General features: G+C 39.0%; 1 protein-coding gene and 1 pseudogene across 1 annotated transcript; both read right to left on the reverse strand.

Annotated features, from left to right (window-relative positions):
- Nucleotides 1-1598: 1598 nt before the first annotated feature.
- LOC110367634 lies at nucleotides 1599-10243 on the reverse strand (annotated as a pseudogene).
- A 5734-nt stretch (nucleotides 10244-15977) lies between these two features.
- Nucleotides 15978-19122, reverse strand: LOC118557968 (gastrula zinc finger protein XlCGF7.1-like; the record flags this gene model as incomplete). The annotated part of the gene is made up of 2 exons (XM_036128505.1): nucleotides 15978-16807; nucleotides 19092-19122. Coding segments are annotated over 2 exons (861 nt in total), but the record flags the coding sequence as incomplete, so codon positions are not given.
- Nucleotides 19123-19964: the final 842 nt, after the last annotated feature.

A 19964-nucleotide genomic window follows, 5' to 3' on the forward strand; every position in this document is an offset into this window, starting at 1 on the left:
CAAGAGTTCTGATGAAAATCAACAAGAGGGATCATATTTCTCCAATTTTAGCTTCCCTTCATTGGCTTCCTGTTAAATCAAGAATAGAATTTAAAATTCTCCTTCTAACGTATAAAGCCCTTAATAACCAAGCTCCATCATATATCAGAGCTCTGATTACCCCATATGTTCCTAACAGAGCACTTCGCTCTCAGACTGCAGGTCTGCTGGTGGTTCCTAGAGTCTCTAAAAGTAGAATGGTAGGCAGATCCTTTAGCTATCAGGCTCCTCTCCTGTGGAACCAACTCCCAGTTTTGGTCCGTGAGGCAGACACCCTATCTATTTTTAAGACTAATGTTAAAACTTTCCTTTTTGACAAAGCTTATAGTTAGAGTGGCTCATACCCTGAGCTATCTCTATAGTTGTGCTGTGATAGGCCTAGGCTGCTGGAGGACATCAGGGTCTAATTTTCTCACTCTACTGATTTCTACTGTTCTTCAGTCTACTGTTTCCAGTTTTGCATTGTATTACATTGAAATGACTGTCGTCATTTCAGCTTTTAACTTTTTGCTCTCTCTCTTTTTCTTCATAGTAGGTACACCTGGTCTGGCGTTCTGTTAACTGTGACATCATGCAGAGAAGACGGCTCACCCGCTACTACCATCTAATGTAGAACAGATTACTAGATCAATGTGTGCTTCTGTGCTTTTTTGTCTCTCTTGTTGTGTCTCTGCTCTGTCTTCCGTAACCCCAGTCGGTCGAGGCAGATGACCGTTCATACTGAGCCCGGTTCTGCCGGAGGTTTTCCTTCCCGTTAATGGGGAGTTTTTCTTCCCACTGTCGATTCATGCTTGCTCAGTATGAGGGATTGCAGCAAACCCATGTACAATGCAGACGACTCTCCCTGTAGCTCTACGGTTCCCCAGGAGTGAATGCTGCTTGTCGGGACTTTGATGCAATCAACTGGTTTCCTTATATAGGACATTTTTGACCAATCTGTATAATCTGACCCAATCTGTATAATATGATTGAACTTGATTTTGTTAAGTGCCTTGAGATGACATGTTTCATGATTTGGCGCTATATAAATAAAATTGAATTGAATTGAAACTTTTCATTGCCAAGGACCTCTTAGGAGTGGGAACATTTTTCCAAGGAACCCTTTAGATTCCTCATGCTGGTAGTATTTTAAACAGCCTTTTGTACAGTTGAACACTTCGGGAACTATGTACGTTTATATATATATATATATATATATATATATATATATATATATATATATATATATATATATATATATATATATATATAAAGAACACAGAAATTTGCTGCTCTCTCCATTTGCTAACCACTGTCAATGTTTTGTTTGATTTGTTAATGTTTATTAAAATTAAGAGTTTTGCAATTTCTTTATAACGGTGTCATTTTTATTATGTAAAAAAACTAAAAGGCAATATGGTCTTCAATAATAGGCCCAAAAAAATAGGCAGCACATAGATGATAGACTGATGTAAAAATAATCAGCATCTGCCCACAAAAACCTGGGTTGATCGATCACTAACTAATATGCTGAAGGAATAAAAATAAAGATTTTAAGACTTGAAATACAGAAGGACATTTATTCAAGGTATACTTTCACAGGATGTTTTCTTCACATATAACAAATTCAAGCTTCCAAGAAAATAAGTTTTGAGAAGACTGAAAGAAAATCCAGTGAATCCTATTTGGTCCATTTATCAAATTAAAGACTCTTAAATTGTTCAGCTTTAGCACAACAAACATCTCAAACTGTTGGTAGAAAACCAAAAACATTCTTATAAATATCTGCTTCAGGCTTTGTTACACACAGTCAAGTCACTCATTAATGACATCAATAACCTCTGGACAATTAGTGTGAAGGATGAGCCTGTCTCTCTCCACACAGTTTATTCTTGGAGGCATGGATGACAAACTCTAAGATCCTCTTCCACTTGTAAACGAGCTCAAAGACTCTGCAACACTTTCCCACGAGACAACCATCACACCTCCAGGTGATAAAGCAGTGTGTCATGTTCAGCATCCAGATTTGGGGAAAAGTTGACCAAACAGCCGTGATTGCAAAGCTCTGGATTTCACAAAGTTAACTGCAGTGATAGCTGTGTTCAGAACAGAAGATCTGGGTCCATGTCTTTGGAAGCTAGTGCCTGATGATGCAGGACACAGTGGGTGGCTATAACGTGTGGATTGATGGATTATATCCACGCTTCAACTCCACTCTTTCAGTCTCATCTACTCATCAATGCTATTAGTTTAAATTTGTAGTCCAATTGTTTCTAAAATCATTAATATTTGTTCTTAGTTTCGCTTTGTGTTGTCCTTGTACTGAAATGTACTACACAACAAAAACTTGCATTGTATGGTTTATTCTGTGCTTGTTTAAATTAGATTTGGTGCTAAATCTTTTTTCACATAGATCACAACAGAAAGGCTTCTTCCCTGTATGGATTCTCATGTGTGTGTTTAAATGTGATTTTTGACTAAAGCTTTTTTCACATAGATCACAACAGAAAGGCTTCTGTCCTGTATGGATTCTCATGTGTGTGTTTAAATTTTATTTTTGACTAAAGCTTTGTCCACATTGATCACAGCAGAAAGGCTTCTGTCCTGTATGGATTCTCATGTGTGTGTTTAAAGAACTTTTTATGCTAAATCTCTGTCCACATAGATCACAACAGAAAGGCTTCTGTCCTGTATGGGTTCTCATGTGTGTGTTTAAACTTTCTTTTCGACTAAAGCTTTGTCCACACAGATCACAACAGAAAGGCTTCTGTCCTGTATGGATCTTCATGTGTCTGTTTAAATGATGTTTGAGACTAAAGCTTTGTCTACATAGATCACAACAGAAAGGCTTCTGTCCTGTATGGATTCTCATGTGTCTGTTTAAATGATGTTTGAGACTAAAGCTTTGTCCACATAGATCACAACAGAAAGGCTTCTGTCCTGTATGGATTCTCATGTGTGTGTTTAAAGTTCCTTTTTGACTAAAGCTTTGTCCACATAGATCACAACAGAAAGGCTTCTGTCCTGTATGGATTCTAATGTGTGTGTTTAAATGGGATTTTTGACTAAAGCTTTGTCCACATAGATCACAACAGAAAGGCTTCTCTCCTGTGTGGATTCTCATGTGTGTGTTTAAAGCTGATTTTCCCATAAATGTTTTGCCACAGTATTTGCAGCTGAGCTTAACTCCTGTGTGACCTTTCCTACATTTATTCTTCTTTGTCAAACATTTCTTATATCCAGAGTCTGACAAGTGTTTCAGCTCAGAGAGAGGTTTCTCTGCATGACTGTCTTCTTCATCCTCCTCAGTGTCTTCAGCCTCTGAAGAAATGGAAGCATCTTCATGATCTTGTATCTTGATGGATTCTTTTCCATCATTCTCTTCTGGAAGCTCTCTGCCTTTAATTTGGTCTGGGTCATGCAGGTCGGCACAAGGTTTGTGGTCTAAAGAAGCTTCTTCTTTAACAATCAGCTTCTCCTTAACAACTGCAGGAAACATGTAAACATATTTTGCACATTAGAAAACATTTAGAATAAAATGGCATGACTGTTATAACCGCTGCAAAAACTCAGTTCTTTGTTGAGCTACCTTTTTTTCACTAAAGTGCTGATGACACAATATTGAACTTTTCAGCCATGGTTTTAAAACAAAATGTTAGGCTTTGTCCAATGTGCTTAATGCGTCTATGTCCAAATATACAGCACACCGGATTATAAGGCGCACCATACATTTTTGAGAAAACGTAAGGACTTTAAGTGTCCTTTATAGTTCGAAAAATATGGTAATAAAATGAGAGCAAGGAGATGTCATTTTATTTAAATGTAAAAGTTTTGAGTATTCTGCCACAACACGACAACTATGGTATTTTGATATAATTTTCTGATTAATTCCTTCTAAAAACTCACCAGATGATATGAAAATGTTAACCCACCCAAAGCCGTTTTTCCAGCCTAATGCGTTCAAAATAAGCCGGATGAGAAACACTTTTTATTTTGGGAATTTTTTTTACAGCACTGTAGGAGTGGTCCCAGAGCCCCTGTTCAGCCTGAAGCAAATAAAATGTTTGCTCAATAAGTTTGCACCCTATAAAAAAAAAAAAAAAGAAAGCCCGCCTTTAGTTTTTTCCTGCAGCCGAGCACAGTCCATGAGCCACGGGGACTGTCTGTGAAAGTTTTATCCATCGTCAAGCATACCGATCGCCTGCATTTTTTTGTGACAAATTCCTCCATTTCTCACACATTCTGCCAGTGGCACGAGGAGGGGGGATAGTACCATGTTTGTTAAGCTAGTTGCACTGAGAGCCTTTTCTTCTCCAACAGGCACCCACTGAAGGGCACAGAAGGGATCGTATGTCCTTGACTGCTTGGAGCAGCTCAGTGGATTGGAACATATCAAACAGTTTGATGGGAAGACTTGTTCCCGCTGAGCAGAAATCTGAGTGACAGCGGTAAAAAAAAACGAGAGGTTTGCGCTCCTGGACTCATGTCAGAAAGCAATAAGGGGGGGCAGCCTTTAGTTGGCTGCACTTTTTTTGTTCAAAAACATGATCATCTCTTTGCTAATGTGTATTTCAATTTGATGGCATGTGTGCGCTGAGCCCCCCGCAATGTTCTGTTCATTTGGTAGATTCGTGGTTTAACTTTTTACTGTAAATTATACGATTCTGTCCATGTTTCAGCATCATGGAAATTACGGGCCCCAGCAACTAGCTACTTTATTGATACCTTATATATTACATAGTCCTACAATATGTGAGAAAATGTATTTAGCTCTGAAACACCAACTTTATTGAGTTGTAGCTGCATGAAGTAGGATGCCGATGCTGGGTGCTGTTTAAGTGATGCACACCGCAGATGTGCGACGTTTACAAAGGCAACACTTTTTTTTGGGGGGGGGGGGGGGTTCTTCCTGGGCAGGTCTCAATTTATTATGCTGGTTCGCTGCAGTAAATTTATTAATGAAAAACTCTGGTTTATGATTATTAGATATTAGGAGTATCTCAGGGTTTATTACGGAAGCTAACAAGGGAACACACTGGCGTTACATGAGCATGTCAGAATGATTGGCATGAGGCACAATAGATAAGGTGACACCCTTGGAGCTTGACGGAAACAAGGGTGTGTGAGCACGACCAGAACTAACCATTCAGTGGACTGGTCAGAGTTTTTACAGTCCTGCAGCTCTCACAGAGATCAAATTTTTAACCTGTTTTTTCTGAATGCAGAATACATTTACTATTGTAAAGATGGAAGGACCATTTCACCCAGTATAACAAAAAGTCTTTCTGAACAGGATTACAAACTATAGCTTGTGGGGTCCATCCTGGGTCCTGCTCTATTCAATATCTACAGTCTCCCTTTAGCTCAGATCATAAAAAAACATCAATTACAATAACTAAGCAGATGACATGCAACTCCTCATCACCTGGTCACAGGTGATGAGGTGAGGTGTGTGTAAATCAATGCAATAATGTGCCAAAATTTTCTTCAATTAAATAAAAACAAAAAGGAAGTAAAAAAATATATGGACCAATGGAAGAGCCACCAAGAGTTAGCACACAGCTTCAGTTGTTTCAGCAAACGACACAGAGCGCCTACCCCAAAAGAGAATCCGGTGCTCTTCTGTTTCTCTGTGTCCCCTAAGAGTAATGTTCCCTCTAGCTCACATCATGACAATATCCACCTTCAAATGCTAAAAGTTTCTAAATGAATGTAATGTTTCCAGCATCTCCTGTCATCTGACTTATTACAGTCCCGCAGCTCTTAGGCGAACGACTTTCTCTGTGCTGCCGTTTTACTGAGAACCAGAACATGAAAGAAGAAATTTCATTTTTATTCTGCTTCATTTTATTTTATGACGATTTCTACGATGACCTTAAGTGAAAGAAAACATTCAAAAGAAAAGCCCCTCCATTGGTTTTGCCCTGATACAAAGTAGGAGGGCCCAGGCCCACTCAGGACCACCCATAGCTACGCCCCTGCTCTGATGTAAGCATCGATGTCTTCAACATAATCAGAGCCAACAGGACCAGAGACAGTGGTACGAGGAGGGGGTGGCTGTGATTATTAATAAACGCTGGTGTAGTTCTGAACACGTTAAAGGGAGACTTTGCACAAAGGACACTGAGCTGAGAGCACAAAGCTCCCCACCTCCCTCCCTCCCCTGGGTTCTTCTGATCACAATCTAATGCATCTCCAGCCTGTTTACAAGCCACTGGTGCTCAGGGAGTCAGAGGTAACACGCAGAGTGAGGAGATGGTCAGAGGAGGCAGAAGAAGCCCTCAGAGACTGCTTCAGCTCCACTATGTGGGATGAACTGTGTGATCCTCATGGGGAGGACTTGGATCAAATAGAGCAAAGTAGCACAGCTGTGGAAAACCTCTAGTGTGGTGACGGTGCCAGAGACCGCACACCCCAATGACCTGAGCAGCTACAGGCTGGTAGCACCAACATCACACTTGATGAAGACCTTCTGGACCATCTGGAGAATCCTGGAAGCACATTGAGGATCATGTTCTTTGGTTTCTCCAGAGCGTTTAACACAATCTAACCAGAACTCCTGAAGGACCAGCTGGACCGGTCAGGAGTGGACCACCACCTGTCCCAGTGGATACTGGATCACCTCACTGGTTGACCCAGTATGTGAGGACACAGAGCTGTGTCTCTGACAAGCTGACCTGCAGCACAGGAGCACCTCAGGGAACTGTGCTCGCACCGTTTTTGTTCACCTTCTACACTGCAGACGTTTAACTCTGTGGTGTGCTGCTGCATTCCAGATGCTCTAAGGAGCGTTTCTGCATATCGTTCCTCCCAGCTGCAGTCAGACTTTATAATCTTAGCTGCTCCCAACAGACATAATACCTATTTAAATCATACACATTTTTTCACAGGTCATGATCCAAGCGTTATTGTTTTCACTGTTCCCAGATGTGAAGATAACTCAGTCTAAGCGTTGCACAGGTTCTGATTCAACCATTAACTGTTTACACTGTTCCCAAATGCTAAGGTTAGTTGCACATGCCTTAGCTAGGATGAAGCTGCATTACAATAAATATTCATTGCAGTGTTTCCCCTACCATTCAACAGGGGAGGTGCCCTGTCAACCCCCCCCCAAGGAAGTTGTGGCATGTAGTAAATTTAGGGCTGGGCAAGTTAACGCGTTAATTTCGCGTTAACTCATTAGACTATTAACGGCGATATTTTCTTTAACGCGCGTTAACGCATGTTGCTCACATGCTTTTATTTTGTGAAGGTCTGTTGCTGCGGTGTAGGGGTTTGAATCAGAACAGTAGGTGGCGATAATGCGCCAATAACCTCGTTGTCAGCCAAGCCTCGGATTCAGAGTAAGAAAGGTGCTGGCCGGAAAAAAACAAAGCCGACATGCGGAAGGCGCAGGAATAGCGTACCGCGCACGTGACGTCACCGTCTCAAGAGCAACGCCCCTTTTGCCGCTTAGGTAGGACATACAGGTAGAGAACACCCATAGCAACCAGCTATTACACGCGCAACAGAAACAGTGATATGACCGACTTTATAGCCGCTAAACTTTCCCAAGACGATGTCCTAGGTGCACGGATTACTGGTCGCACTGTCGAAGAACACACCAACCTTCAGCTCAAACGATGGCTTGAGTGTCGAGGGCTTAAAAAGACCGGAAAACGGGTCGAGTTGATCGAACGGTAAGCTTTGTTTTTTTTTCCTGCGTGGCGATCATGGGGTCCGTCCAGGAATGGGTATATGTTTAATGTTTGTCTTATTTGAAATGTTTTTGAGTAAGCTATCCTGGTAGCAGGGTATCATGTTAGCGCCTGCTACTATGATAGCCTATATGCTATCATGGTAGCAGGCGCTTCATTATTAACATGTCGGCCACCAAAATACTCTTACCTGTTCACTACTTGATGTCGCTGGAATTGGGTCAGGATGTTCTTCGGTTGGGCCCTTTCCTCCAACAACATGCTTGCTACATATGTACTTGAATTTGGCAACTTTTTCCGGGTTGAACTGTTGTGTAGGCCGACCGCACCGGTGTACCCAGCGCACACATTTCTCCTTGGCAGTCTTGAAGAAAACATCCTTCATATGCGGCCGATCAGCGTACCTCGAGTCGCTGTTGCCCGTTCCATAGCAACAATGTTTAAAAACCATGGTCTTAGATTTGGAAAAAGCAGTCGTTTACCGAGTAAAACCTAGGCTAACGCACGTCTCTTTTACAGCGACACAGCGGCGGACTATGCAAGTTTGCCCTACTGCGTACCACGTGATGTGACGTCATCGTGACGTTAAGTTTCTAAAAATAGCTCGCTCGCGGTACGCTATTTGCTTAGGCGAGGCGGTGAGTTGGCGAACGGAACAAGTTTTGTGCGGAGCGGAGCGGGGGGGGGGGTCTGCTTAGACGCCGTCGGTGAAGTCGCTTCTCGTTTCAAAGTATCCATGTGTTTTTGCCTGTTTTTCCCTGCCATTCACTATATGCACGCGAGAAAGCAAAAACAAAAAAACCGCATGTCAAACGTCAAATAAACGCAAGCAACACAAGCATATCGAGTTAGCAAGCATTTCAGTTTAAAGTTCTTCCAGCATGGAATATGACAGAAACAAGTTAGTTGTAACCACTGCCAAGTTAAACTTTGGTATTGAACATAAAATGGTAATGCTGCTCCCTGCTGTTACCTCAGAAATTGCCTGTTTTTGGTAGATTTTTTCCCCATAAACAGAATTCCCTGTCAGTGGCAATAAGCTTTAATTTATTATTATTGCTATTTTTTTGTTTTACATGTTTAAGTTGAGCTTTACACTAAATATGTGTTACTGATAAGTGCTACAAATGTTACAACACTTTTGTTCATATGGCAGCAGAACATTAAAATAAAAGTGCTCTTTACACTACTTTTGAATTCATTCTTGGAGTTTGTAAATACAATGCGATTAATCAGGGCGATTAATCGCCATTAAATATTTTAATCGTTGCCCAGCCCTAAGTAAATTATTATACGTCTGTGTGTGTTCATGGTTAAATTGATTAAAATTAGCCTTTCCAAATAGCAACAGACTATTTCTGTCTCTAGGCGTGGACGTGACGTCACACTCTGCTCAGCGGCCAGAAGTCTCCAAGGCAGCTGTGACTCTTAAGCAGCCTCTCTGGTGTACGATGGGCGCCTGCTGTGGGAATTATAGGAATTTGTCACAAGAAATGTAGCCAATAAGTGCACTCAACCATGAAGTTTAAGATGTCCGTGGAGAGTCTGCGCGGTGCGCAGTACAACCAAGTGTGCAGCTGTCGCTCCTTTACTTTCAGCTCAGAGTAACCTGGGTTCACACGCAGGTAAATTTACATTCTCACCAGGTGAGAGCGTATTGACTTAAAAAATTTTCATTTTTCTATTGTAAAAGGGACGCATTTGTTTATTTCATGTGGTAAAGTCTATGATGGAGTCCATCCCTCAAAACATTTAGCTGCGTTATACTTGGAAAACACATTTTTGTTGCTAGACAGACCCCATAAAATTAAAACTTAATAAAGTTACGCTCAAAAATATTATAAACTCTGGCAGATCTAAACTTTTATTCAATCATTTAATCAAGTAGGGAGTAAGGGTGGCAGGTAGCCTTCAGAATACAACCATGTATAAAGATACATGACAAAGACAGAAAGATGGATAAATAAGATAGTTAAGAGAGACAGAAGATGGTTACTCATATAAAGCTGTATTATGTGATTCAAATGGGCAGCTAAGTGGAAGCCTCCATTGCAAGACAATAAAGGAATACTTATTCTTATTAATTTCTGTATGTAGTCTAAATTAAAGGCAGGATTGGTCCTCCATAGTCAACAGCCAGAATAAAACATGCAACCACCTTTCTAGACAAGATAAACCAAAAAGTAGTTTGGAGGAACTTTCCCAGACAGACAGACAGACAGACAAGTAGAATTTGATACTGAATGTTGCCATGCATGCTAAGCTAGCATTAGTAGCTACTATGCTACATGCTACCCTAGCATTAGCATCCCATGTGCCACATGCTAAGCTAGCTAGCTGATCATATGCTGCAGGCCTAGACAGTTTTCTGGGGGAAACCCTGCAACGAGTTCTGATGAAGAGGAGGAATCCACCAGCTGCTGAAAACGGCTCCTAAACTTTAGCTCCATCCACACAGTTAGCATGAAGAAGGAAATCTCCAAACCTAATCGGTGCAGCAGAACTCTGGGCTGGAAAACATCCCCCATCATCGGTGTCTCCTCTGCTGCGTCCTGCCGCTCTTTGAGCTCCTGCTTCCCTCCAGTTTCTCCGCTGTGCCTCCAGCTGCTGGACTTCTTTCCAGACTTCATCACCTGCAGCAGCTGCTGCTCTATTTCAGATTCACTCCTGCTTCTGGCCTCACAGCAAAACAAGGACAAAGAACCAGGAGGGACCAACGTGGCTGTGCTGCTGGGAAGAGGGAATGGAAACAACGGAACAGGAAATGTCTTCTTTCTTCTTCTTCTTCTCTTTTTTTAATAGCGGTTGGCAAACAATTTATAGGTGCAAACATCGCTTCGGTGTGCGTTACCGCCACCAACTGGTGAGGAGTGTGGGTCAGAATGGCCCTATTCCTAAAATATATATATATACATATATCAATATATCTATATCTATAATATTAATTTACAAATACTAAATCCTCCTAATTTCTTCGTCTTCTTTTACTTAATAGCAGATTGCAACCATGACTTTTAGGTGCATACTGCCACCTACCTTATTGGATAATGTAGCATGAATCATATCCAGTGTGAAAATTTACCATCTTTCTATATTTTATTAGGTAATTGTAATATTATCTCAACTACTTTCTCAGGTAAGTTCTGAAACATGATGTAACTTAACTCATGTTCTCCTGTTGCACTATTTCTGATAATCTTTAACACTATTTTCAATTCATTAGTATTGATTTCTGCATGTCATGTATTCATACATCTCTGTTTTCAACGAAAATATTCTCTATATGTGTCTATGAATATGAATGATCACCACTATGCACACTAGCAAATTTCTTTCCTAAAATATTAGCTTCTTCTTTATTTGTTATTGCAATTGTTCCTTTATCCTATAAAACTGACAGTTTAACAAATACTTTCTTCCCACTTACTTTCTTTAACATTGACCAAACCTCTACTATTTTAACTTTTTCTGCTATAGTAGAACAATAATTCCTCCATGCGTTCCGTTTACTACTCTTAATAACTCTTCGGACTGAGCACTCTAACAACTAGTCATGTTTTCATGGGTCAAAATTTTACTTAACACTGTCATTGCTCTATTTCATTCTTTAATAGCTTTTTTATATTCATCATTCCACCAAGGCACTGTTTTCTGTTTTCCTCAGACTGATTTATATGGTATACTATTTAATGCTGCATTTAAAATTAGATGAGTGACGTCAGAAGTACATTCCTCAATATCTGCCTTCATTGTAATTGATTCTGCTGATATGTTGCATATTTCTTAAAAATTTTCCCTATGCGATTTTTCAAACTTCCATTTCTTATGAATAGGCCTTTCTTGTGTATCTATTTTTACATTTATTGAAAATATTACTGGATAGTTATCACTTCAAATACTTGTGCTTTCCTTAACAATCCATTCACATGAATTTGCCAAATTACTAGATAGTAGAGTAAGATTGATACACAGAAGTGTGTTAGAAAGTATACAAATTCTAGCATCATTTCATTATTTATGCATACTAGTTTTCTAACATCCATCAATTCTTCCACTACTTCTCCATACGGACAATAAGTCACCACTTAAAATTAAATTTTGGAACTACAAACGAAACACCATTCCTATTATTTGAATCTTTTGAAGCATCCGTAAAAAATTTTACATATCCATAATATTCTTCATTTATTTATTGTTGAACCATACTTGAATCTGAAATATCCTCTTTTTATTTCCGTTTATACAACAAAGTTAAATCCGTATCAATTTCAGGCAACATAGATGGATGAATTAATGATCTAATAACTGTTTTACTGACATTTATTTGAGATAATTCAAGATCTGTTATATTAGAATCTGCTATCCATCCAAAATAATTTAATTTCTTCTTCCCTTTTTCCCAACATGGTTTTAAAATTTCCTTACATGAATTTCACAATGATTTTTTTAACTGAAACCAGTAAGTTGAAAGTAATTGTAATCTCCTCAATTGTAGTGGCATTTCTCCCATTTCTATTTGTAATGCTAATGTTGGTGTTGTTCTTATGGCCCCTGTGCATAATCTCAATGGCTGATACTGAACAATATCCAATTTTTGAAACCGATGCTGAACCAAAAGCAATACATCCATAATCAAAGACAGACCTAATCTAACCTGTATAAATGGATTTCAATGCTTTCCTCTCAGCTCTCCATTCAGTCCCAACCAAATACCTCATAACATTTATAACTCTTTTGCATTTATCAATCATCATTTCAATATGAACTTTCCAAGTTATCATTCCCCAGATATTTGAAATGTTTGTTTCTCTACCATCTGACTCACAAAACGATTGCTAGTAAACTCTTTTTACACTTTTTACAGTTCTTTTGACTATAGCTCGTGACCTTTTATATTCAATAAAATACTGAAAATTCTGAATTTTCTTTAACATTCTAAACACTTTATTATATTATTTATATTGAGATTTAATCGCACAGTCATAATCTTTTGTCTACCATGGAACAATTTTCTTCTTCCCGCTTCCTTTTTTTCTTTGGATAGATTGTCAAGCTGTAACTAAGATGGCTTCACAAACAGAAACATTTATATTATCAACATCCAAATTAATATCAACCTTTTACATTTCTTCATCACTAATTCTCTCATATTTTTCCCAATCAGCATTTGCAAAAACCCATCTTTCTATACCTTCAATTTAATTTTGTCCTACCTCACAACCCACTTTTATTAGTATTGGATAATGATCACTTCCTATGGTTAAATCTTTTAAAACTTTCCAATTACTGATTCCTGCAATATCCTTAGACACTAATGTAAGATCTATTGCTGATTCTGATCCCCTCCTAATATAAATTTTGGTATCACTTCCATCATTAATACAAACCAAGTTCGTTATATCCATTATTTCTTCTATCCCCTCTCCATTGGAATCATTACTACTATTACAAAGTGTTCTGTGAGCATTAAAGTCTTCACAACACATGACCTTTCCATTTATATTTTCAATCAATTGACTCATTTCCTCGAAACAAAGTTTTTTACAAGGATTATAAAATGTAATATTTTAATATTTCCATTTTTAATCCAACTTTCTACAGCTATCCATTCTAATTTTTTCCCTTTTCCTAGAAATCTATATTGAACTCCCTGGTTTATAAAGATTATACATCCACCCACACTTCCCTTTTCCCTGTCCCTTCGTATACTATCATATCCCTTTATCACAAAATCTAATTCTGTTTTAAGCCACGTTTATTGCACACAAGTAATATCGGGTTTATTTTTCAAATAATTTATGTAGCCTTTAAACTCTTGGCCATTACTTATTAAGCTCCTAGCATTCCACTGAAAGAGAATCATATCCCCTCCCCCCTGTTTTACCATCAGTCTCAAGCTTTTTATTTATTAGTTCCCAAGAAAGATCCTTTGCAGAAAATTATTTTTCTGCCCCTTTCACAATAATTCCGTGTTTACTTCCACTTGATCAGTACAGTTAGCAACATAAGCCATAAATAGAATTAATTTATCCACTGCAATATCCAGTCCTGACATAACTCTTTTGTTTTGCTCTGGTCTTGCACTCTGATGAATCTGTGAACCTTCTTGAATTATTCTTTTTCCTTCCCGAACCTTCTTGGCTGCTTCTGCACAACTAATGTTTTTAGCTGTTTTAAGTTGTTGTATTTCTGCTGCTCTTTTCCTGGCTTCACAACATCTACATGCAACATTATGCTGAATCATACGTCATGTCATGCAAAGGATTGTGGGATTCCTTATAGCTCCTTAGCACCGGTAAGGGACTATGCTAAAGGAACTATGACGGGAAGCATATAGGCTCCTTTCCTACTTCCTTCCTTACTGACTACATTATTCGGACAACGTTCCCACTTTGGCTAAAGACTTCTTATCTAAATGATGTTTTCTAATGGGACAGTCAAAAGAAATCAGCCAAGATATCAGGACGAGAACTATGGACTTGCACAAGTCTGGCTCATCTTAGGTGTAATTTCTAAATGCCTGAAGGTCCTGCCATCATACCGCTCCAGAATGAGACTGTATATTGGCCTGAAATGTGCACACCAACCAAAGAACAAAAGCAAAAGACTTTGTGAAGATGCTGGCTGAAGCTAGTCAGAGTGTCTCATTATGTAAAGCAAAACAAGTATTGTACTGACATGAGCTGAAAGGCTACTCTGGCAGCAAAAAACAGGTAAAAGTCAGAAGATGTTTGCAAACCCACACATTGACAAAGGTGGTCTGACACTACTAAACCTGAGCTGGTTGGCCTTAAGGACCATTGTTACATTTGGAGGCAGAAGCTTTCAAGCCTGAGAACACCATCCCAACTGTGAAATATGGGTTGGTAGCATCATGTTGTGGGGTTATTTATTTATTTATTTTTTTGCTGTGTGCCAAAATCTCCTTCAATTGACTAAAAACAAAACAGAAGTAAAAATTCTTGCACAAAGCTTCAGTTGCTTCAGCTAGTAACCACAGATGAGGCCCAAAATCTGGGTGCACTAATGCAGGGGTTGTCAAACTTTTCATGGCCAGGGACCCCTTAGCAGCGGGAACATATTCAATTCAATTCAATTCACATACATACATACATATACATATATATATAAAACTCAGAAATTTGCTGCTCTCTCCATTTGCTATCCACTGTCAATGTTTTGTTTGATTTGTTAATGTTTATTTATTAAAATTAAGAGTTGTGCACATTTTTTATAACGGTGTCATTTTTATCATGTAAAAAAAAGATAAAAGGCAATATGGTCTTCAATAATAGGCCCAAAAAAATAGGCAGCACATAGAGGATAGACTGATGTCAAAATAATCGACATCTGCCCACAAAAACCTGGGTTGATGATCACCAACTAATATGCTGAAGGAATAAAAATAAAGATTTTAAGACTTGATATTCAGAAGACATTTATTCAAGGTATACTTTCACAGGATGTTTTCTTCAAATATAACAAATTCAAGCTTCCAAGAAAATAAGTTTTGAGAAGACTGAAAGAAAATCCAGTGAATCCTATTTGGTCCATTTATCAGATTAAAGACTATTAAATTGTTCAGCTTTAGCACAACAAACATCTTAAACTGTTGGTAGAAAACCAAAAACATTCTTATAAATATCTGCTATAGGCTTTGTTACACACAGTCAAGCCACTCAATGACATCAATAACCACTTGACAATTAGTGTGAAGGATGAGCCTGTCTCTCTCCACACAGTTTATTCTTGGAGGCATGGATGACAAACTCTAAGATCATCTTCCACTTGTAAACGAGCTCAAAGACTCTGCAACACTTTCCCACGATACAACCATCACACCTCAGTGATAAAGCAGTGCGTCACGTTCAGCATCCAGATTTGGGAAAAGTTGACCAAACAGCCGTGATTGCATAGCTCTGGATTTCACAGAGTTAACTGCAGGGATAGCTGTGTTCAGAACAGAAGATCTGGGTCCATGTCTTTGGAAGCTAGTGCCTGATGATGCAGGACACAGTGGGTGGCTATAACGCATGTATTGATGAATTATATCCATGCTTCAACTCTACTCTTTCAGCCAGTCATCACTGCTATTAGTTTAAATTTGTAGTCCAATTGTTTTTAAAAGCATTAATATTTCTTCTTAGTTTTACTTTGCGTTGTCCTTGTACTGAAATGTACTATACAAAAAAACTTGCCTTGTCTTGCATTGTATGGTTTTTCATGTGTCTGTATTAATTAGATTTGGTGCTAAATCTTTTTTTCACATAGATCACAACCGAAAGGCTTCTGTCCTGTATAGATTCTCATGTGTGTGTTTAAATTAGATTTGTCTCTAAATCTTTTTTCACATAGATCACAACAGAAAGGCTTCTGTCCTGTATGGATTCTCATGTGTGTGTTTAAACTAGATTTGTGTCTAAATCTCTTTCCACATAGATCACAACAGAAAGGCTTCTGTCCTGTATGGATTCTCATGTGTGTGTCTAAACTTTCTTTTCGACTAAAGCTTCGTCCACACAGATCACAACAGAAAGGCTTCTGTCCTGTATGGATCTTCATGTGACTGTTTAAATGATGTTTGAGACTAAAGCTTTGTCCACATAGATCACAACAGAAAGGCTTCTGTCCTGTATGGATTCTCATGTGTGTGTTTAAATTTTCTTTTCGACTAAATCTTTGTCCACATAGATCACAAGAGAAAGGCTTCTCTCCTGTGTGTATTCTCATGTGTCTGTTTAAAGCTGATTTTGCCATAAATGTTTTGCCACAGTCTTTGCAGCTAAGCTTAACTCCTGTGTGACCTTTCCTACATTTATTCTTCTTTGTAAAACATTTCTTATATCCAGAGTCTGACAACTGTTTCAGCTCAGAGAGAGGTTTCTCTACATCACAGTCTTCTTCATCCTCCTCAGTGTCTTCAGCCTCTGAAGAAATGGAAGCATCTCCATGATCTTGTATCTTGATGGATTCTCTTCCATCATTCTCTTCTGGAAGCTCTCTGCCTTTAATTTGGTTTGGGTCATGCAGGTGGGCATGAGGTTTGTGGTCTAAAGAAGCTTCTTCTTTACCAATCAGCTTCTCCTTAACATCTGCAGGAAACATGTAAACATATTTTGCACATTAGAAAACATTTTGATCTTAGCCAGAACTGAGACACACTTTAAGATATATTTAGGGAATTTTGTTAGATTAAATTCTTTGACAGTATATGCAAAACGGCAAAACACAAAATAAAATGATAGAATGATGATAGAATGATCCGGCAAAATTACCAATTAAAATTGTCAGACTACCACAGAAGCATTCCAAAAAGATGTTAAAAGTTTTCATGCCTCGATTAATTTACTGGAAAATAACCATAAATTAACAAAATAAAATTGATTTGTAACAAATGAAGATCGCGGGCATAATGTTGTTTGAGTGGATTTCCCTTATGATGAAGTCATCGGGAAGCGCCCGAGCCAATCTGACCACCCGAGTCGATCTGGTACCTACAACGGCATTTGTGTGCGCTTAGCCCCCTGCAGTGTTCTGTTCATTTGGTAGATTCGGGGTTTAACTTTTTACTGTAAATTATACGATTCTGTCCATGTTTCAGCATCATGGAAATTACGGGCCCCAGCAACTAGCTACTTTATTGATACCTTATATATTACATAGTCCTACAATATGGGAGAAAATGTATTTAGCTCTGAAACACGCAGATGTGCGTTGTTTACAAAGGCAACACTTTTTTTGTGTGTGTGTGGGGTGGTATCTTTCTGCGCAGGTCTCAAATTATTATGCTGGTCCGCTGCAGTAAATCTATGAATGAAAAACTCTGGTTTATAATTATTAGATATTAGGAGTATCTCAGGGTTTATTACGGAAGCTAACAAGGGAACACACTGGCGTTACATGAGCACGTTAGAATGATTGGCATGAGGAACAATAGATAAGGTGATGCCCTTGGAGCTTGACGGAAACAAGGGTGTATGAGCACGACCAGAACTAACCATTCAGTGGACTGGTCAGAGTTTTTACAGTCCTGCAGCTCTCACAGAGATCAAAAATTTAACCTCTTTTTTTGAATGCAGAATACATTTATTATTGTAAAGATGGAAGGACCATTTCACCCAGTATAACAAAAAGTCTTTCTGAACAGGGTTACAAACTAGAGCTTGTGGGGTCCATCCTGGGTCCTGCTCTATTCAATATCTACAGTCTCCCTTTAGCTCAGATCATAAAAAAAAACATCAATTACAATAACTAAGCAGATGACATGAAACCCTACATCACCTGGTCACCAGGTGACAAGGTGAGGTGCGTGTAAATCAATGCATTAATCTGCCAAACTTTTCTTCAATTACACAAAAACAAAAAGGAAGTAAAAAATGTCTGGACCAATAGAAGAGCCACCAAGAGTTAGCACACAGCTTCAGTTGATTCAGCAAACGACACAGAGCGCCTACCACAAAAGAGAATCCGGTGCTCTTCTGTTTCTCTTTATCCCCTAAGAGTAATGTTCCGTCTAGCTCACATCATGACAATATCCATCTTCAAATGCTAAAAGTCTATAAATGAATGTGATGTTTCCAGCATCTCCTGCCATCTGGCTTATTACAGTCTGGCAGCTCTTAGGCGAACAACTTTCTCTGTGCTGTCGTTTTACTGAGAACCAGAACATGAAGGTACAAGAAGAAATTCAACAGTGAGGAGATGGTCAGAGGAGGCAGAAGAAGCCCTCAGAGACTGCAACAAATTCAACTTTATTCTGCTTCATTTTATGACGATTTCTATGATGACCTTAAGCGAAAGAAAATGTTCAAAAGGAAAGCCCCTCCATTGGGTGGGCCCTGATACAAAGTAGGAGGGCCCAGGCCCTCTCAGGCTCACCCATAGCTACGCCCCTGCTCTAATGTAAACATCGATGGCTTCAACGTGATCAGAGCAAGTTAAAGAGGCCACCTCCCCCAAGTTCTTCCGATCACCATCTAATGCATCTCCAACCTGTTTTCAGTTGTTTGTAATCCTCTTTTAATCAGAAGTATTAAAAGAGGATTACATTCGTTTGTTGAACATTGTTGATGGCCTGAATGTCAAGGTGTTTCTTAGTGGCCCACTTGCCCCGGTTAATTGTGGAGATGAGATTTTTTCCAGAATTCTGATGCTAAACAAATGGCTACTATGCTACATGCTACCCTAGCATTAGCATCCCATGTGCCACATGCTAAGCTAGCTAGCTGATGATCATATGCTGCAGGCCTAGCCAGTTTTCTGGGGGAAACCCTGCAACGGGTTCTGATGAAGAGGAGGAATCCATCAGCTGCTGAAAACGGCTCCTAAACTTTAGCTCCATCCACACAGTTAGCATGAAGAAGGAAATCTCCAAACCTGGTGGGTCCTGCAAAACTCTGGGCTGGAAAACATCCCCCATCATTGGTGTCTCCTCTGCTGCGTCCTGCCGCTCTTTGAGCTCCTGCTTCCCTCCAGTTTCTCCGCTGTGCCTCCAGCTGCTGGACTTCTTTCCAGACTTCATCACTTGCAGCAGCTGCTGCTCTCTTATAGCTTCACTCCCGATTCAGGCCTCACAGCAGAACAAGGACAAAGAACCAGGAGGGACCAACGTGGCTGTGCTGCTGCGAAGAGGGAATGGAAACAACGGAACCGGAAATGTCTTCTTCTTATTATTCTTATTCTTCTTCTTTTGACTAATGGCGGTTGGCAAACAACTTTTGGTGCATTACCGCCACCAACTGAAATGGAGTGTGAATCGGGATGACCTACTCTAATATGCTACTACTATAAATAATAAAAATAAATAACTAAATCCGTTTTATCAAATTAGTCTTTTTAAGATATCTTAATAATAAAGAATAACCCTCTGATTTGGCATTCATGTCTAAAAGATATTTTATGTTTAACTTTAATTTACTGTTTTGTAATCTATTTATCAATTCATTTCTCTCAATATGATATTTACTGCAAAATAATATAACGTGCTCCACTGTTTCTTCAACAAAACAAAAAATCACACTTTCCTGTATCATGAATCCCCATTTTAAATAATGTGCTATTTAACCCTGTATGTCCAAAACGTAATCTTGACATTACTGTTCTATTCCTTGATGTTATCCTCATTAATCCTACTTTTCTTTGAATATTATAAAACCATCTTCCAGTTCTTTCTTCTTCCCACTGTTTCTGCCACCTTGCTCTAATCCTTTTCTTAATTACTGATTTTATTTCACTTTTACTAAATGGAAT

The sequence above is a fragment of the Fundulus heteroclitus genome, chromosome 24 (genome assembly GCF_011125445.2).
Source record: "Fundulus heteroclitus isolate FHET01 chromosome 24, MU-UCD_Fhet_4.1, whole genome shotgun sequence".
Lineage (NCBI taxonomy): Eukaryota > Metazoa > Chordata > Actinopteri > Cyprinodontiformes > Fundulidae > Fundulus > Fundulus heteroclitus.